General features: G+C 41.9%; 1 protein-coding gene across 2 annotated transcripts in view; it reads right to left on the bottom strand.

The window, feature by feature from the left end:
• Window positions 1–19,350, bottom strand: part of LOC146709506 (low-density lipoprotein receptor-related protein 1-like) — a 99,997-nt gene that overhangs the window by 42,026 nt on the left and 38,621 nt on the right. For both annotated transcript variants that reach the window (XM_085456496.1, XM_085456497.1), the window contains exons 7-16: window positions 9,449–9,611; window positions 7,717–7,939; window positions 5,923–6,112; window positions 5,696–5,839; window positions 4,390–4,626; window positions 3,894–4,074; window positions 2,626–2,848; window positions 1,122–1,311; window positions 893–1,018; window positions 159–299 (exon numbers count right to left, since the gene is read on the bottom strand). In XM_085456496.1, coding sequence (XP_085312622.1) covers window positions 159–299; window positions 893–1,018; window positions 1,122–1,311; window positions 2,626–2,848; window positions 3,894–4,074; window positions 4,390–4,626; window positions 5,696–5,839; window positions 5,923–6,112; window positions 7,717–7,939; window positions 9,449–9,611 — 1,818 coding nt within the window. The remainder of the gene's footprint in view (window positions 1–158; window positions 300–892; window positions 1,019–1,121; window positions 1,312–2,625; window positions 2,849–3,893; window positions 4,075–4,389; window positions 4,627–5,695; window positions 5,840–5,922; window positions 6,113–7,716; window positions 7,940–9,448; window positions 9,612–19,350) is intronic.

Below are 19,350 nucleotides of genomic sequence, written 5' to 3'. Positions count from 1 at the left end.
ACCCGCATATACACGGGCATTCACACACACAAACTCTCGCCCACTCAATTCAAAATCTCTCATTTCATTCTGGCTCCACTACAAATTCAGGACACCATCTGACTCAGTAGCAAAAGGAGGGGCAGCTGTTTTGTTTGCGTGTACGGGCAGTAACTCACAACACAGTTCAAGAGCCTCATCGCTGTTGTCCAGACAGTCGTTGTCTCCGTCGCACTTCCAGCGCTCTTGGATACAACGGTTGTTCTTACAGGCAAACTCTCCAGGCTGGCACTGAGGAGGAGGTACATAAGAGGGGTTTGCTGTAGAAGAGAAGAAGGAGGTTAAAGACAATGTGGGGGTAAAAACAAAACATAAAAACAAAGGTCCTGAGGGACATAAAAGTAGCAGGAGTTTGCAACGAATTCTGAAAATATTCCACAGAAGGGAAAAATGCGTGGTTTTGTGAAAAAGCACAATTACATGAACATTCATGAAATCCATCAGTCAAAACCCACCCATAACAGGCTGAGGCTGAGCTGACTGGTGCTTGCATAACAATCAAGAAAACCAGAAGGGAACCACTTGTACAAAGACTGTAATCTCTGGTTTTTTTTGCAAAACAACAAGAACACCTTGAAGACAACACTTCACAAAGGCAGCGTTTTTTGCACAGTTTGCACTGGATTGCATTACAGTATGTAGATGTTGCTTGCTCTTGTAGCCTGCTCTTGTGTGTCTGCATTTGTTCAAACATTTTAGGACTAACAGTTTTAGAAAACATACAGTCAGACTGCTTGACTCATCTTGTCTGACATACAAGAAGCTTAACCTTGTGGGTAATGGAGCAAAACTGGTGCCATTAGAAACACCCTGCAGACGCACACAAGCACGTACAATGAGTTCATGCACAAACCTCTGCAGCTGGTGTTGTCAGTTTTGTCTAGTACTTGGTCTTCTGCACAGGCACACTGCCTCCCTCCTGGTATGGCCAGACAGAGACTGTTGCAGCCTCCATTGTTTACGCGACATGCATTAGAACCTGTAGATGAATGGGCACTTATGAGATGCTGTCTCTGTGGACAATAATACTTTTTAAGTTAGCATGCTTGGATGGATGTTATGTATAACGCTTTTCCCAGTACCTTGCTGCTGCTGAGCATCGTACATTCGAATTTCAAAGATGGGAGGTCGCTCGTTGCGCAGTAGAGTGGCAGTGCCTGTGGTGGTGTCCAACTTGTAAATGCTACCACTGCGGTACTCGTTCCAGAACAAAAAGTGTTTATAGTGGCACAGACCAAAGGCGTGGTTCAGCTCCTGACCTTCATACACCGTCTGGTGATGTGAGAAGAGAGGCAAGACTGTAAAGCATGTTTTTATAATGAACCGCTACTGCATATATATGGTCAGTTAGGTAACAGATGGGGTTGTTGGTCAGTTTCAGCTGGTTTGGTGTTAATGAAATTAATAACAGTTACAGTAGAGGAAAAGAAGGTTTGCTGTGTCTCCCAGGACAGTCTCAAGAACATGGAGGAGATTCCAAGAGACAGGCAGTTACTCTAGGAGAGCTGGATAGGGCCGTAGAAGGCCTTTAACCCATCAGCTGGACCGGTGTCAATAGGATGAGCACTGCCAGAACTACGATATGACCTCCAGCAGGCCACTGGTCTAAATGTTAGCATGTCTAACCATCACAGACAATGAGAGACAGACTCATAGTGGGCCGTATGGAGCCTGATTAGCATTTGCCCTATAATTCCAGAATTGGCAGGTCCACAACTGCCACCCTGTGCTTTTCATAGATGACGGCAGGTTCACCTTCTGCACAGTTGACGACATGACCTGTTTGATAATGGCTCAGTGATGGTATAGGGTGGCACCCTGACTGCAGTTAGGCATCAGGATGAAATCCTTGGACCCACTGTCAGGCCCTACACTGGTGCAGTGGGTCCTGGGTTCCTTCTGGTGCTTGAAAATGCCCGCGTTCATGTGACAAGAGTTGACTGGCCCCCACATTCACCTCTCCTAAAATCAGTCGAACACCCTTGGGACATTATGTTTCAGTCCACCCAACGGCATCAGTATAGATATCCAGCATGATTTTTTTCCCTTTAACTTTTTTGAGCAGTGTAGTTCAAACCTTGCTCATGGTGATGATAAAGTATGATGCAATGACTGGTGTTTTTTACTAGTTATTAAATGGGTTAAGTAACATAAGTGTCTAGGCAATAGCAATATAAAAATGCACATTAAACATTGACTGGCACTTGTTTCACTAATGTGTGTGTGTGTGTGTGTGTGTGTGTGTGTGTGTGTGTGTGTGTGTGTGTGTGTGTGTGTGTGTGTGTGTGTGTGTGTGTGTATAATATTTAGATTCCATTCCAGTTTCTGCATTATAAAAACAGCACCAATAGCACCACAGCTCAGTGAAATCAAAATATCAGTTCAGACACAAGGAGAAACCAGTGTTAACAAAACTCAAGGCCACATTGTTTGTACTACACAGTGATAGACCACCCACATTATTCCACTGCTTTAAAGCGCATTCCTTATTAGTGCACTGACACCCGTTTTTAACTCCTGTCTGAAGTTACCAGACTCCAGTAAAACAGTTTTAACCTTCAATTCTTAAACCATTTTAATTCTGACCTTGCGTCCGGAACTGTTAAGGTAGACCATCTCTATGCGGTCGTAGTAGGCATCCACCCAGTAGAGGATTCCCTGGGGGATGTCCAGGCTCAGGCCGTTGGGCCACAGCACTGTTTTACTGGTCAGAAACACATTTCTGTTTGAGCCATCCATCCACGCCCGCTCGATCTTTCCACGCTTGCTTTCCTTAGGATCCTCTTCCCAATCTGTCCAATACATCCACCTGAGGAATAACAAGGGAACTGTTATGGGTACAAGTGATAGCAAGACAGGAAAAGGTAAATATTATTGGTGCATCGTAAAGAATCACTTAGGATTAACAAAAGCAGTGACATTTTATCTAGCTGCCCTAAAGCACCCAATACTCATCAAACCAACCAGTGGGGAATGCTCAGCAGTGTGTCTCAGCTGATATGCCCACAGGCATGCCGGTGTTTGTCATCAGGTACTCTAGGTCCTGTCAACCACTGATGTCTACACTATTGTACGACATTAGAAACGTCCCTTCTTGCCATAATATGACTGACATTAACAGTGGCATTCTATAGTTCCCTTGCCTTTTCCTCTTTCTAGTGGTTTCTGCTAGTTTCTCCTCCTCCTTGCTGAGCCTGATTGATTACAGGCATTAGTAGAAGTGAGTGCCTTTCCCCAGGGAAGTGTGTGGACACACATCACCCTGTCACTAGCAATCCAATGTGTGTGCGTGTCTTTGCGTGGGTTTATGAGCATGTATTTCTCAGGAAAGAGCACAGGAGGTCTTATCAATAAGACACATCCATGTACACCATTATAAAGAATTATTTGAAAGAGCAATATGGCTGCATGCAAATGAAATGGAGCTAATGAAACTAATATACAAAATGCTCCATCTGTTTTAGTAAATAAGGTGTGATAGGTGTAATCAGAAAGGACTCGCCAATTCGAGGGGAAAATGGTCAGCAGCACTGGGTGAAAAATGATCAAAGGGCTTCGGCTGGATGATACAAAGATACTGCTTACAAGGAAAAGCAACAGATAAAGATAAAAGCAAACAAAGAGAGCAGACAGAAATGTTGCTTTGGTTTTACTGACAGGGGAGCAGCAGGGTGGGTATTTTTTTACTTGAGTCATCAGACAGACAACCAGATGTAACGATCACCTATTATTATTATTATTATCTCTTATCTGCTTTCACTTGTACCTTATTACCATCATTTCCTCTACTGCTCTTTACTGATATCTGTTCTCTCTGCACTCTATTCCTCCCTTCATCTCTTTATCCATATTACCCATGAAGCGGATCCACTACAATGGCACGAGGGTGAGTCATTTTCCCTTCAATCAGTGTTTTCCGGGTGCGTGAAGCCTTTTCCAGTCGAGCCACACTGATAGTTTTCTTGGGCCCGTCATCTGTCCAGTACAAGTTGTCAGCCATCCAGTCCACAGCTATACCCTCCACCGTGTGGATCGCTTAGACAAACACAAACAGTGGCTGTGAAGTTTTTCTACACAGCATAAAGCATATCACATGCTTTATAAGTAAGGTACTGAAAGAGGCTGTAGTTGCTACTTGTTATAAACTGGACTGAATAGAAGAGTCATATTGTAAAGCACTTTTTTATCTCAAATAATTTTAAGCCAGATCAACAAAAACAGTCTTTTACAATATGGCTACAAATTTTATTTTAAGAAATGCGTTTTTGAGATTATTATGGAAAATCATCGAACTAGCTCATAATCTTGGCATGTCGTTTTGGTCTCTCCAATCAGCTGCTGTTGCCGTACCTTCCTTCAGAATGGTATCCCTCTCCGTTCCATCAATCTTCTGGCGCCCAATCATGTAGCTGGTGGCGTCAGCAAAGTAAATGAACTCGGTCTCGGCGTGAAAATCCAGCGCTCTCGGGTTCATTAGATTCTCGATCGGGATCATGTACTCATCTGGCACCTTAGCATTCATGTCCATGCCTCTGATGACCCCCGGGCGACCTTTACCATAGACCAGGAAGAGCTCGTGCTCTGGTTCTGTGGCAAAACAAGGGAATAAAGGTAAAACACTTCAACTTAGACCATCATTTACTGTTCTTTACTTTATTTTTTTTAAAGGAATCAAAATTAGAGGCCAACTCATATGCTGACACAGTTATTTCTGAATAATTTATATGGATTATTAATGTTAAAAAAATGCAAGTTCAACAAAAGCCCAAAAATGAAAATTAAGTGATTTTTAATGAGACAGCGAAAGAAGAGGATGGGTGCCCTTTGGGTCAATCAATATTGCCATTTTCAAGGACGTTCTTTTCTCAGTAGGCAGATCAATATAAAGCTGTTATTGGTGGATAGTAAAACACTTCTCAGAATAAGCTGAATCACACTGACAGCTTTGTGGAGCGGCCAGCAAAGAGCCAGCAATGCTGTTAAAATACATAAAACAAATGCTGGAGCTCAGTGCCGGCGTTACTTTCAGAAAACTCAACTCTGCAAATAACTTGAGAACAGAAAGACTGCATATGCAGGACAGCAGAAGAGATCGTTTCATACATCGATAAATGACTTGTACAACTTGGTTCGCAGATCATTTGATATAGAGTCACTGAGGTAGAGGGAGAGAGTTGTGCTTAAACTCAAACAGTGAGATAGCAGGATTAAATCTACAGGAGAATGAACACAGACAGACAGCAACTGCTCGAGACATCTGTTAATCTGGTGACTTCAAACTGAATCTACATGGATCCGAGCCAAGGCAACAGTTGAGACCAAAATACACTTAAAGCAGCTCTTCTCATAGAAAGGCCTTTATAATACCTTCTCATAGGGCACATGTAGAAAGTCTAAAAAGACCGTCCAAATTCTTAAAAAAAATGGCATTTCTACATGTAACAATCTTATGCACGACACAATTCAACAAACTTGTTTCTTTCTTAGTAAAATTTCAAATTACTTGAGCTATGCCCCCCATACACCCACTGGGAAATTCAGGAGCCCACCCTCGTCTGGGAATACTGCTACAGTGAATGTTTGACACGCAGATAACTTTTGATGGATGTGTTGATTTACAATCGCTGGAGCTCAGTCACCGTTCATTCCCACTCACTTTTGCAAGATTTGCCATCGCTACCCAAGCTAAATCCAGAGCGACAGCGGCAAGTCCGCGTCTTTTGGCCATTCCCCAACAGACAGATGTCGGAGCAACCTCCAGCCTTCCCAAACTGGTCCTCCTCGCATGCGTGGCTGCGCACTAGAAACCAAGAAAGAGGGAAAAAATGAGTCTCATAATAAAATATCCACCTAGGAATGATGTATATGTGCGGGCATGTCTACCTGGGGGCTGCCGTCTCTGGTGGTAGACGTGCAGAGCTCCTCCCTTGTCCACCCTGGTCACCACCTGGTAGTCTGTGCTGTTGAAGCGGTTCACCCTGATCACACTGGTCTTGGGCTGCATGTTAGCGTTGTCTGAGTTGGTGGCGTAGAGATAGTTTTCAAATACAGTCAGCCCATACAGATGCTCAATCTAAAAACAACACAAATCAGAGGGAGAGGAAAGCACAAAAAACGCTTTATTTTTTTCAGTATTTCATGTGTTTCGTCTCTTGTTGTTAAACTTACATGTACAAATACTCATACAAAATAAGTTTTCCATAAACAAAGTCTCTCTGACTAACAGTCTTTACAAAAAAATAAACCTACAAGCGCTTTATTAGTCTGCAGAGACTGTAAAAAATCATCTAAGCCCTCGTGACGTCTACGCAGAAACACTTTAGTATTGCCTTTGTGTGTAACCTCATAAAAAGGGGTTTAACTTTCATAAATTTGAACAAATAAATGCAATCCAAGAGCTGTTTTTTTAGTAGTGCACTCCCCTGCATCGCCAATATACAACAATGGATCTGTCACTCCTTGCTTTGTGACATTTTCCTTGAGCGAGTCTTTTATTTTCTCTGTATGGGGACAATTTGGTAGCTATTATTTTCCTCATTCCATGGCAACTTACCACCAAAACAAAACAGTTCTCTCCTCTTTGTGATCTTCTTGGTGACATTTCCGATGGTTAGATTTTTAAAAAACTCTTTTACCATTAAACAAATGCTGTGTTGCTATGTCACCTTTAGTTTAATAAACCATGCGCACATGTGTAGAACAGTGGTCAAGCTGTTTGAGGTGCCCCAATATACAATTTTAAAAAGCCACTTGTCCAAAAAGTAGAATTTCCCGTGGTCAGCATGGTGCAAAGTGTGACCGAGACCGAAAATAGTCCAGAGCTCTCAAACATGATGATCGCTCACACAGCACTTGCCTTTAGCTGACAAAGTCAGCAGGAAATACAAAAACACCGGAACAACACGAAATCTGACATGGAACTGAGGCCTGTCATTGTGGATATCGCTGATAAACACAGACTACCTTAAAGATTACATTTACATACTGCTTCCTATCATAATCTGGATTCAGGCAACAATTAACAATAGTGCATTAGGTCACCTTAGCTTCCACATGTAGACAACACAAACCAGACTGACGGATTGTGTTGGCCAGAGTGTGTGATCTGAACGTTACTTTTTACGCAGTTTGCACCTTTAAGAGAGTGTGTGCTAAGTCTCAGCAAACACATACACCGACTTGGTAAAACAGCCCTGACTCAGCACCATCCATAACCACGGTTCTTTTTATCCTGTAAGTGAAGGATGTGCATGTACTAATGGTCTATCACAGGTGCGCACACACACATATATTACAAGAGGTGGCGGTTTAAGTGTGTGTGTGTGTGTGTGTGTGTGTGTGTGTGTGCATGTCTGTGCCCTTAGGTTCAGTGAGTAAATGAAAGCTGTTACTTCCCCCACAGATCACAGTAAAAGCCATGGTAACAGGTTTAAGAGCCAATGTGCTTCAACAGCGCAGCAACATCAACAGCCTCAATATTGGACACGATTAATCAGCTTATTTAATGAAAAGCCAAATGTCCACCATCTTCTCCCTGCTAATCACTCACTGGCTAAAAACGCATTAAAGGCGCACACTGGGGTAACGTATCGTGTATAGAGCTCCAGAGCATGTTAGACGGCGTTATGGGGAATTTCTTACAGCTAAAGAGAGATAATAATGAGATTATTTTCTTACCAGCAGTCCCTGAATGATGGTGTGCCGGTTCTTGCCTTCATAGTCCACCACCTCAATATAGTCTAGATAGGCATCAGCCCAGTACACCAGCCTGCTGACAAGGTCCAGCGTGATGCCGTGGGGGAAGACGATCTTACTGTCAACCAACTTGGTGCGGTTCTGGCCATCCATGTCACAGCGCTCCACCTTGGGGATCTGTCCGTAGTCTGTGAAGAACACCTTCCTATAGAAAGAAGTGAGAAGAAACGGACTGATAGCAGGGGTGTTTTCATGATTTTTCTAAATGGAGTACAAGGGGGGCACAGGGGGCACCAAAGATGCAAATTGGTCTGCAAAGCACAGTTTTCAAGGCTATATGCAGCCCTGTGTCATATTGCCGATTTAATATGCAAACATAATCTTGTAATAGATACTTTTTAAAATAGAAAAAGTATTCTGACTTTTTCAGTAACTAAAAATTATAGCCTATTATAACCTTTATTTATACAGGTAATCCCACACAGACTAGATGTCTCATTTACAAGCAAGACGTCACCTGTAAATGAACTACAAGTACATAAAGCCTGAGAAAGTAGTTGAGTAAATGTACTCGGTTACATTCCTACTGGTCCTATCTGTGCTCTCACCTATTACTGTTGGGTACTGTAAGATTAACAGCACTCTAGTCCAGTGGCTTTTTGGGTGGGAGTAGGGTGGGGGGTGCCAGGGAGACCAAACATATTTCAGGAGGTGTCGGGAGCACCTTATAGCCCGCTCCCAGAGATGCTGCTGATTGACAGACTTTAACTTCTGGTTGGAAAAAATACTGAAAACTTTATTTTGGGCTTTTTGATGGATATTTGAGATCTGATAACATTTTTTCCTTCCAAAACCAGTTTGTTAGACCATAAGTTTTCATTGTTGCCAGAGCAGAAATATAAAAAAATAAAATAAAATAACTTGTTTATGACATCAAATCCTGCTCACAGTCTCTGTAAACGTGTTAACAAACAGCGTCTACTGTGAAAAACATGTGTTACACAAGCGAGCTGTGAGTCCTTCTCTAAAGTAGACCTCTCAAAATCCTTTCATAACAGAGAAACGGAGCAACTGCTAATGAGTAGATGAAGGCAGGAAAAATAGAACGATGTTATTTATTTATTTATAAAATTTTGTCTTTTACTTGTATGTCACTCAAAGTAAATCAGCCTGCAGATTAAAAGCACAACTAAGACTTTTTTTGCTGTGCCAGTGTTTGTTATTGCTGTTTTCTCCCTCTAATGACACTGCCGATTACCAAAAGAAAAGCCAGCTCCAGCAGCTCTACCTGTTCCTGAACGAACCAATTACAGCAGAGAAAGCCGTGTGGGAGGAAAACTACAAGCAAATACGTGCACGCGAACGCACATTCTTGCATTCGCGCAGTTTTCTCCGAAGAACGATCTCTCAGAATCACGACCACGCGCCGCAGAGACAGACGCACTTTCAGGAATTCAGCTGGAAAGTTTGGTCATAAACAAAAGAGCCGAAAACAAAAACGTGCTTTTCCTCTCAAAACCTTATACAGTCAGCATACCGCCAACATCTGCGCTCAATTACTCCAGCTTCCAAACATCCAATTTATCCTGTTTTTTCCCCTCTATTTCCACATATTTTAAAGTTGAATAACAGCGATGGATGACACAACGCAGTTGCTGGACAAAGTTTGTGTAATGTCCTTCCCTCCGTACTTTAAGAAAGTGACCACACTCACCCCATGGTGGGGTCCAGAGCGATGCCTTTGGGGTTGTACAGCTCCTGATCCAGGAGGGTAACACATGTCTGCCCATTCTTGTCACACACGAAGATCCTGTCATCCACGTCGTCCACAAAGTAGAAGTTTCCGGTCAGCCAGTCAATGGCCATCTGCTCCACATCTGGATAGAAAAGTTGGAAGTGGGGTGGGGGAGAAGATGGGACACAGAGGGAGCAAGGTGAAGCAAAAACTGTACTTGTAATGATTCAGTGACTAGTATGGAACTTGTGGCGTGCGATGATGTTGTTTTTATTTCTAGGAGATGGGTAAGAGGTTTGGCTCGTCTGCAGCAGTGTGCTGCAGACACTCTCTCTCATGCACACATTCGCACACAGTCCAGGACGTCAGGTTCGCATTCGGATCGCTTTCCCTGACTGACAAACAAGACGACAGCTAACGCCAATTAGCCAGAGTCTAAGTACTGTGTCTGTCACTTAAAATCACTTCAGCAAAATATGAGAGAGCCTGTTTGTTGCTTCGGGTTATGTGATGTTGCCATAGTGGTACCTCAGAGCTGACGGCTCTGTGTGGTTTTTCACTGGGTTTATTTTCCCCAGGCTCCACTCCCCACATACGGGACAAAAATCAAACACGTACAGCGCACAGCACAGCACCACACGCAAAGTTTATGGAACATTTAAAGCCTACCGAAGCTCAAATTCAGACCGACATAAAGACTGTAACGTCCCTTCCCCTATCAAAACTGTGCCGAATGCGGTGAAGAGGGGAGGGGTCTGAGGAAGGAGAAAATAGAGTAAAAAGAAACGTTACATTAACAGACCCCCTTCTTCATCAAACAGCAGCACGGCCGCAATGAGTCAGAGCCAACAATCAAAGACAGAAAGCTTTTGTTGAAGATGAATGGAGATGGGAGGATATTAAAGGCCTGGAATTATCACTACCTGTTACTCTCACTGTTACCAATTTAAGTACAGTGCATTGGTGAAGCACAAGGGCAAGAGAATTACGCATAAGTTCTTTATATTTTGCATTTTTATACGTACTCTTAATGCTGAAATGGATATATTTTTCAAATACCTTCATTTATCTGGCAGGTTGGAAAAAAGCTCAAAGCTCAGACCAGAAATAATTAAGTAAGGAATAATCCAATAATATACTTTATATATTGCAGACTATACTCCTTTTCATATGAGTGCTGTAACTTTTTTACTGTTAATTCTATACTTTTAACAAAGTATACATCATATAAAGTTGTAAAACATGATTAGTCTCTTTCCTTTTGAACTGCTGGTAAATGAATAAAGTCGATTTCCAATACTGTTTTAAAAGATGTGGCTTAACAAATACTTTTTCCTCACAGTAAAGTGCTTCTCATCACCATGTGTGTTTAATTTTTCTGGTGTTTATATTTGATTCATGCCAAGTTTACAGCAAGCTCTTAAGTCATACTCAAAGTAAGGCAGGTATGTGTGCGTGTGTGTGTGTGTGTGTTGACATTTGGACATTCGGAGGAAGCTGTAGCCAGAACCTCAGTCCTGCATCGGAACTCCCTGGTCATTACTGCAAACATCTTGCAGGAAATGACATCACCAGTGCCAGATGGCATTACACAGTTCTAAAATATTCTCACATTACATTTCTTTGCTTTGTCTGATTTTCACCTTTATTACATAGGGGTTTTATTGGTTACATACCTGTTTGGATTAAATTAAGCCTTAAAGTTAAGCATTATTAGACGTGGGGATGCTTTATGACAGGTGGGCGTCAACACAGGCTGAACTTGCCCCTAAATGACTGCTAGGCTGCTTACTCAAGTCACTGAATTGGACTTCTCTGTTTGTGCTGGTGTCTTTATGCAATTACCTGACAAATGATAAGGCTTGCTGTGTGGGTAATTGTACTAACAGCCAATCTGCAAAGTCTGTGCTTCATTTTTGTTGAGGGAAATTACAGTATTTTATTTGGATGTTACGCAGCACTAATTAGCAGTTATCTGTGTTTGCGGAAGCAGTTTAGTAACTGAGTTTGTTGGCGTTAGTCAAGTGAATTTTATCTGTATAACGCAAAAGGTTCAAAAGTCTTCACAGACATAAAAATATATTAAAGACAGCAAAAAAGAAAAAATTGTAACAATGACACAAACAAGCAGCCAAAATAAAATCTAGTTGATCCATCTACTGTTTGCCAAAGCTTAATTAGAAATGCTCTCAGTGGAAGGATGGCTGTGAAAAGGCCATTCCTAAGGAAAGGAAAATGAGCAAAAAGGCTGAAAAGTTGTCCAAATTGCACAAAAAACTGGGCTGAAAAATCAACGGCAACAGTTCTTATGGAGTGATGAATCTATATTTAAAGATGGGTTCAGCAGAGAGGTGCAACACTGAGTGTCTAAAGCCATCTGTAAAACATTTTGCAGGCTCTGTCATGGTTTAGGTCTGGATTTCAACCTGTGGTGTTAGGAATCTTGTCAAAATCAATGGAATTGTCAATGTGGAAAAAGGAAAACATCCGATTAGCAAGAAATGATTCCAAACACAATAGATCACTATCAGCCACGGGTCATAGGCCTCCCCAGGGCTCAGACCTCAATATCAAAGCAATGTGGGATCATCTTGATAGAGAACAGAACAGAAAAGGCAGCCGGCATCCAAAGAAGAGCTTTGAATGTCCTTTAAGAAACCTGGAGAACTATTCCTAAAAAATACTTAAAGAAATTGCAATCTCTCAGGTCCTGTGTCAGGTGTCTGTTTCCTAATGACTAAGTTACTCCTCATATTATGTAGATAGTTTTTCTTAAGCCCCTACACTTTTCTTTTTTTGTCCTCTACTTGTCCACTTTCCTCAGATCCTTTTTTAGGACATACTGGACTGCATGTCGAAATGTGCCAAGTCTTCTACAAATTTGGGAATCTACTTGTTGGTGCAGAAATACTAGTTTGTGATTCTCTGTCAAAGACATCTTGAAAGCCTGGAGACCTATTGCTCATCACTTTCAAAAATCTGAAAGTCAGGCTCCATGGAGGCCAAATATTATGCAGTCTGTGCAGGGGGAACATATGACAGATGACTGACTATGAAATCAGCCATCTTCATGCAACCGACCAACATAAAATGATTTTTCTTTGCTCTTAGTCTCTTGAGATGCCACAGAAACAAGCTGTGAACATAACCCTTTGCTACTTTTTTACCTTTACTTATGCAAAACAGCTGAATACTTCTTCCAGCACCAGCAAACGTACCTGTAAATATTCATTTTGGCATGGCAGATACAAACTATGCATATACTAGGGAGAAAGTAAGAGAAATCCTGGTGAGGCAGGCTTCACATATCACAAAGCCTGTATTTTCACAGCTGCTTTGGCTCAGCTCTCCACAGAACTATCCTAACACACTCTACGCAAACACTTCGTATGTAGGGCTAAAGTCATACTGTAGGGGTCCTTGGCCACGCAGCGCTCGGAGGTTTGGGTGGTGGTGTAACATGGCAGTATGTTTACCAGAGTGATCAGGTCCCCGTGCTGACTTTAGGGGAAACCTGAGGATCAATTTTTTTCAACCAGGAAAGAAACGTTTGGGTTCGGGAAATGATGGAGCAGATTCCTTAGTATAAGAATGCAGTAAAAGTGCCCATAGTGAAAATTCACCAGCAATGAACCAATAAATCTGTTTAAACTCTTGTTTAAAAAAAACATAACTCACATTTTTTGTGAAGAGCTTAAAAAAACAAAAGGAAGGCAAACGGACCACCTTCAAATATTTTGAGCCTGAACAAAAGTGGAAAAGGGATAAAAGAAAAATGCAGCAGTACAGAGAAAGAGAAAGACAAAAAAAAAGTGAGAAGAGAAGAAAGATGGCGAGGGAGAGATCTGATTTCCACTAGGGAAACTTGGCAATTGTGCAGCAGCATTTCTGAGGTTTATGGAATCAGCGGCCGTAAGTCCCAAAGGTGCTCTTAATTTTTAACACAGAGTTCTCTGTTTAAATGCTTCCAGCTGCCTCACAACACCGATTCCCAGATTAAACCCTGGGTAAACAACTGAGGGAGAAAAGAGGAGATTGTGCAAGATTACTGAAAACCATGAAAAAAAAGGTTTTCCTACACCTCTGCTGAGCAGAAATGGCCTCAGCAAAGCCACAGACTTTTCTATCTCCTCCCATTCTCCTCTCTCTCCTCCTCCATGCATCATCCCCCATTCCTCCCCTTTGTCTGTTCCCCAGAGGTGGGAAAACAGTCTGGATTCATTAACTGCAGCTCTGTCTGTCTGAAACTATGCTATAAAAAACAGCACCGTATAATTGAAAAAACAGAAACAGCTGCCTTATTCATTTAGCCTTCCTTTCTCTAAACAACTCATTTTCTTCGTGTTTTCTTGTTCGTAGGCTGCTCCCCATTGGTCTAAGAAAAACAAGTGCATGACTAGCTAATGGAGTTAAAATTTATTTCTAGGAGCTCAACAACGTTTTACACAAGCAACTGCGCACGTAGTAGGGCGGTCACGGGGCCCAGCATTGTACTACGCCGCTAACAGAAGGACGCATTAGCGTGCTTCTATCAGTATCATCGCGTTTAAAGCGGCGGATATGGCTTTGAGACTTCATGGCTGTCAATTTGAAATGTTTGAAGCTTTAACACCAGTCCCTCATACTGCACAACCCAGTCCCCGTGTTAAATAAGAAAAAATGTGCAAACTAAAATGAGTGAGGCGGGTAAAGGAGCAGAAAGGGAGCGAGGGAAACTTAAAGCTGACCAAGTGTTGAATGGAAAGACTTAAAAATGTGCTGACTGGCTTGCCTTTTAACAGCACATGACCCTTTAAGGAGATTTCAGGCCAGTGTCTGTCCTAAGCAGCGTACTGTAGCTGGTTGTGCAAGGGTAGCAGGTACTTTGGCTCTTAGAGTACAAGCTGAGATGAGGGGGGCTTACTGGCAGCTCCGGGATCAGCCCTCCTGTGCATAGCATGAAGCATCAAAGGCTGATTTTTAGTAAATGTAAACTTATCTCTGTTTGATTTCATTTGAGCTCTTGGGTACCAGTTTAGACTGTCCTGCTGCTCTAGCGTTAGCTCTGGATACTTGATTTGTATTTCGCTTCAGTTTCATATTTGCTTGCTTAGTGTCCTTGTTGTTTCCGTCTGTCCTTCCCTCTGTCACGTCTTTCTGTGTTCCCTAAAAAAGGGAAATATGTTTGGTATTTGTTTTTCATGTTACCATGTCTCCTTGACAGAGCTTGTGTGTACCACAAGTTTTGTCAAGTCAGTTTCCTTTAGAAAGGTTTCTAACTGAGAGAGTAGACGTGGAAGTATCTGTGTCGCAGTCATAATAAGAGGAACTGTAAATAAATACTAAGGAAAGGTGCTTCTGTCTGTGCTTCCTTTATTACATCCTTTAGCAGAGGATACACTGGACCATCCTTCATGAAAGAGGATAATGCCATCCCACCATTCATAGATAATTGACAAAGTTGCGCAGATCACCTGCATGTTAATTATAAATGCATTTTCCATTTCGTGCCGTAACCTATTGATATGGTTTGAATTTTGAACAGGCTGATAAACGCGCAGCTGATCTCTGAATGCCACGCCGCTGCTTCTTGGTAGTTACATATTGAAACATTCAGATGGCTCGTAGTAGATCCTTTACCGGACAGAAGCAAAACAAAAGGGTCAGGTAAGGCGTGCATGTTGTAGTCCATCTACTGGATGTTGTAGTTTCGACACAGCAGATATCTGACATCGTGCTGTTAAGGAACCTAGGCTGAGTAGACTTAGCCTTATCACGTCTCCTACACACCTTTCCTTCACCTTGTGACATTTCCCATTGAGGTCAAGGAAAAGTGTTCTATAGCTCATGCTCTCAGCTTCTCTGTGATTTCTATTTAAGCCTTAATTCAGCTTTGTTAGTTTAGTTAGCTTTTAGGGTTTTTTTGTTTGTCATCTTTTTTGGCAGCTCCTTTTATTAACATTTTGCTCACAGTAAAGTTTACTCAGCTTTCTGAGTGTTTTTTCGGCCTGTATATTAAAAGGATAGTTGTTTTCTGCAGAGCCACGGTGTAGAATAAATGGTGCAGAACAACATACAGTTTATTAAATAAGAAAGTGCTGAGATAAATGGGGGAAAAAAAATCATCAAATGTTAAGGAGGTATTTTTGCAACTTTCCTTTTTAAACAATCCTCTGACCTCCATCATCGTACATCAAACAGGAACAAAGGTTCTAAAAATGTAAATCTTATTTGGAAGGCTCCAGTAACAGGGATTAACGCCATGAAATTTAGTGCGGACATTAATGTGCCAGAAAGATGGATCCTACACTGCAAAATCCCATGATTTTTCCTCAAGCTGAGCAGGAGGCAGATGTTTGTGGGTGAAGCAGGGTGAAGCAGTAGCAGCATTACTTTGTAGTACTTTTGAAGTAGTATGATTATCAATATGCATATTTGTTATATGCTTTAGTTTGTGCTTTGTGTATAGGAATGCTAATTATTATAGCACACTTTAAACGTGCTGCATCATGGCTATAGATTTGTTCTGTCATCCCATTAAAAGTTTGCCTGATTTTAAATTTGTTTATTTCAGAAATTTGAGAGTACAAAAAATAAAAATAAAAAAAATAAAAAAGGCAATGTGGCTAAAGAGAGTGACAGTGTTCGCGGGTGGAGACACATCTGGACAACTCATCTGTGAAATAGTGAGGTCATGAGTCACTCTGATCACATGTGCGTCATTTCCTATGTAAATCCCTGTTACTGGAGCCCGCTGGCTCCTTTGACGTTAACTGTAAGTGTAAATCTGCTCCTTCCTCCTTCCAGCCTGTACAAAAGATGAAGTCTGATGGGCAGTCCCTTCAAATCATCATGTGGAACGGATGACAAAAACTCTTGCCCGTTTGTACTGTTTATTCTTTACACGGCTCAAAGTACACAGCCATAAATGTTTGTTTTTAAAGTCATTATAGCATAAAGATCTACACATCTTTCCATATTATGTAGCTCATACCCAGCAACCCTTTTGTGCCTCGGATACGCTTGCTTTAATTCAGCATATTTTGATTTGCCTCATTAGCAACCGAAATGCATTTTCCATCAACAACAATGACACAGAAACCACAATACGGTGACAAGGATACAGAAAAAGCAGCGCCCTTCGATTGCTTCCACATTTACAGCATCTCTAATCCTGCATCATCTGTCATGCACATCCTGTCCTTGCTCTTCAATGCAGCCAGTGCTCCATCTTGTCAGTGCGTGGGTGCGCACACATGTGTCTGTGCCTACAAACGAACACTGCAGTGTGTGTGGGCGTGCATGTGCGTGGAGGACAGGCGTGAGGAAACCAGCTGAGGCTGATGGAATTTCCTTTATGGAAAAATAAATAAATAAATAAAAAATGCTTCTGGTTCTTAAATTGGCAAGTCGGTTGTAAGGTTCTGGTTACAGCTGCACAATTATAGCAACTGTGATAATTCTTGTTTTTGAATGACTTTGATCATAATTATTATTATTACTACTCTCAAATACTGTATCCTTAAAGGCAAGCTCTGTAATGATGTGGCACTTTCTGTAATTTTGAGATGGGCGTTATGATGTACTGATGTGCAGTAATGAGCTCATGACGAATGTAGCAATAGCGAACACACACAGAGAAATGCTTTTTTATTTAGTTTTTTCTACTCTGATGATAAAATCCCCCATTTTTCCTGCTCTAAGCTTGTCTAGTATCATCTGGTTTACAACTAGCACATTTCCAAAAGACAGCTGCACCACATTGTGTGTGCATGTGGAAACCAGAGCTCGCCTCTCTGTCACTATTCTGCTTCTAAACTTTCTATGACGGTCGGCGCTGAGCAAGTCATTTCTGTCATGTTACTTCATTCTTTTAGTCACATGGAAAAGGAATGTGGAGAGAGTGAGAGACAAGTGGTTGCACTCCAAGCAGATGTGAGGGGAGGAAAAGGAGAAGAACAAATCTACATGCTACATTATTCAATAGGGCTGCTTGAAGTCCCGAAATCAAAAGTAAAGTGAAAATATGTGAAAGTTCACACAAGGAAGACTGTCTTTAATGTGCACCCTCTTTCTCATTTTCCGCTCAAATTCAGTCAGCGGACTGAGGGCGTTCCCCTATTTCCCATAAACCGATTCGATTTTGTCACGACCTTCGTGAGCACATTATCTTCCTTCTGTTGAATTTTAAAACTCCTCATTTCCCCTGCTGCTGTAAGGAGCTACTTAGTGTGTCAGATCCCCTCCAGTTCTCATCAGAACCAATATCCAGAGGTCTGCTCGCTAAGCTCATCAAAAGTCCTGCACGCCCTCCCATCTCTCCCAGCCGGTTCTTCAATACTTCTCATTCCTTCATCGAGTTACAGCTCTGTTGGCGCTGCTCAGCAATTATAAAGTACAAATGAGACGTCGCGTACTTCTTCGACTTTCTCTGGTGCACTCGCAAAATAGGCTCGCTTTCATTTTAGCCTTCCCTTAAGGTGACGGTAAAAGATTGTGGGGAGAAGCACGCAGTTTATTTTCCGAAAATAAACGGAACGGCAAAGTGAGGGAGAAATTCGGCGTTGTACTGATTCAGGGCCAAGTCCCCCGATTAATGTTTGCAGCTACGAATGATTACAAACCACCTGTCGACCAACTTCCCAAAAGATGTTGTAATGAGGCATCGCAGGTGGCTTTCTCAAGATGAGATTTCTGTTTTTGTCGCTCTGTTTTCTTCTGACTCATTGAAGACAAGCTGCCCGAAACCAAGCCACAGTATGACTAGAAACAGGGTGCGAAGCAAAGGAGCGATAAAGGGGAAAAAGACGGTAAGAAAGACTGTGTGACTGCTTGACCTGCAGGGTGTCTACACTCAGGAACATGCAAGTTCTCATGTCTGTATTCAGTGACTCTCCTCAGGTTTTGACTTTTAGTTTCATTTTTACACAAGTAAGGACTCTACAGTGTTTTTTGAAAGGAGACTTAAGCCATGGAAAAATACAGCTGCTTCTAATGTGTTGCCATAATATCTATGACTGACTGTGCACAGAGCCGAGAGAAGCTCAGCCCAGCTTTTGGCCCAGTTTCCGGACATTTTTTTGTTACCCTATTTACATTGTGTTTTAAGTATTTATTTACCCCTCTGATATACACTTTCATGTTCTTTAACCTTTTAAAAAAAATGACCAAAAAACCCCCATTTGAAAACATTTTATTCTTCTTCTTCTAGCAGACATCTCTCTCGCTGCCCCGAACATTCCTTCCTCCTCTCCTCTTTCTTTGTCTTTGCCGGGCAGTTTCCACCAGCACCCTGCTGGCCAACAGGACCAGACAAGAATTTAACTGGGCCCTCAGCTGATCCGGTATGGAAATCTTACAAATGAGTCACATGTTTAATTTGGCAAAAATTTTTATGCCGGGTTCACTTTGTGACACAAGTGTTCCCGTTTATCTGGGCTTGAGACCAGAACTAAGAGAACCTGTGGCTGACTTTGGTGGGACCGTACTAATCGGATTAAATTGCCCCAAGGTGTACGACAAGCTCTGTCAAACTGCCATCTGAAAAAGTGGATGGATGTTTATTTGTCTATCTGACAAAAACATGGGTGTATGTTCATCACACAGAAAGACGCCTAAATCACTCCCAGATAACAATGTCCACCTTGCTGCAGGAGAAGTAGTAAGTAGTAAGTAGTAATGGATATCTGCTATGTCACAGCTAATGCACGCATTACATCAACAATTCATTTTAATAAGACCTGCATGTATAACGGAAGCACTTTTCTATGCAAAGCTACAAAAATGCTGAAACGTCCCTCCTCCTCTTCATATAAACCAAGAGAAAAAGTCTAATTATCATTTCTGGAGTGTAGTGCACGCCTGTGTTTTTGACTATGCAAAAGGCCTACAGAAGAAAACTG

Source organism: Copadichromis virginalis, linkage group LG5, assembly GCF_057382275.1.
Source record: "Copadichromis virginalis isolate Kocher_CV1m ecotype Utaka linkage group LG5, C_Virginalis_male_GT1.1, whole genome shotgun sequence".
Classification (NCBI taxonomy): domain Eukaryota; kingdom Metazoa; phylum Chordata; class Actinopteri; order Cichliformes; family Cichlidae; genus Copadichromis; species Copadichromis virginalis.
Note: the sequence above shows the minus strand (reverse complement) of the source record. Positions and strands in the feature narration are given on the sequence as shown.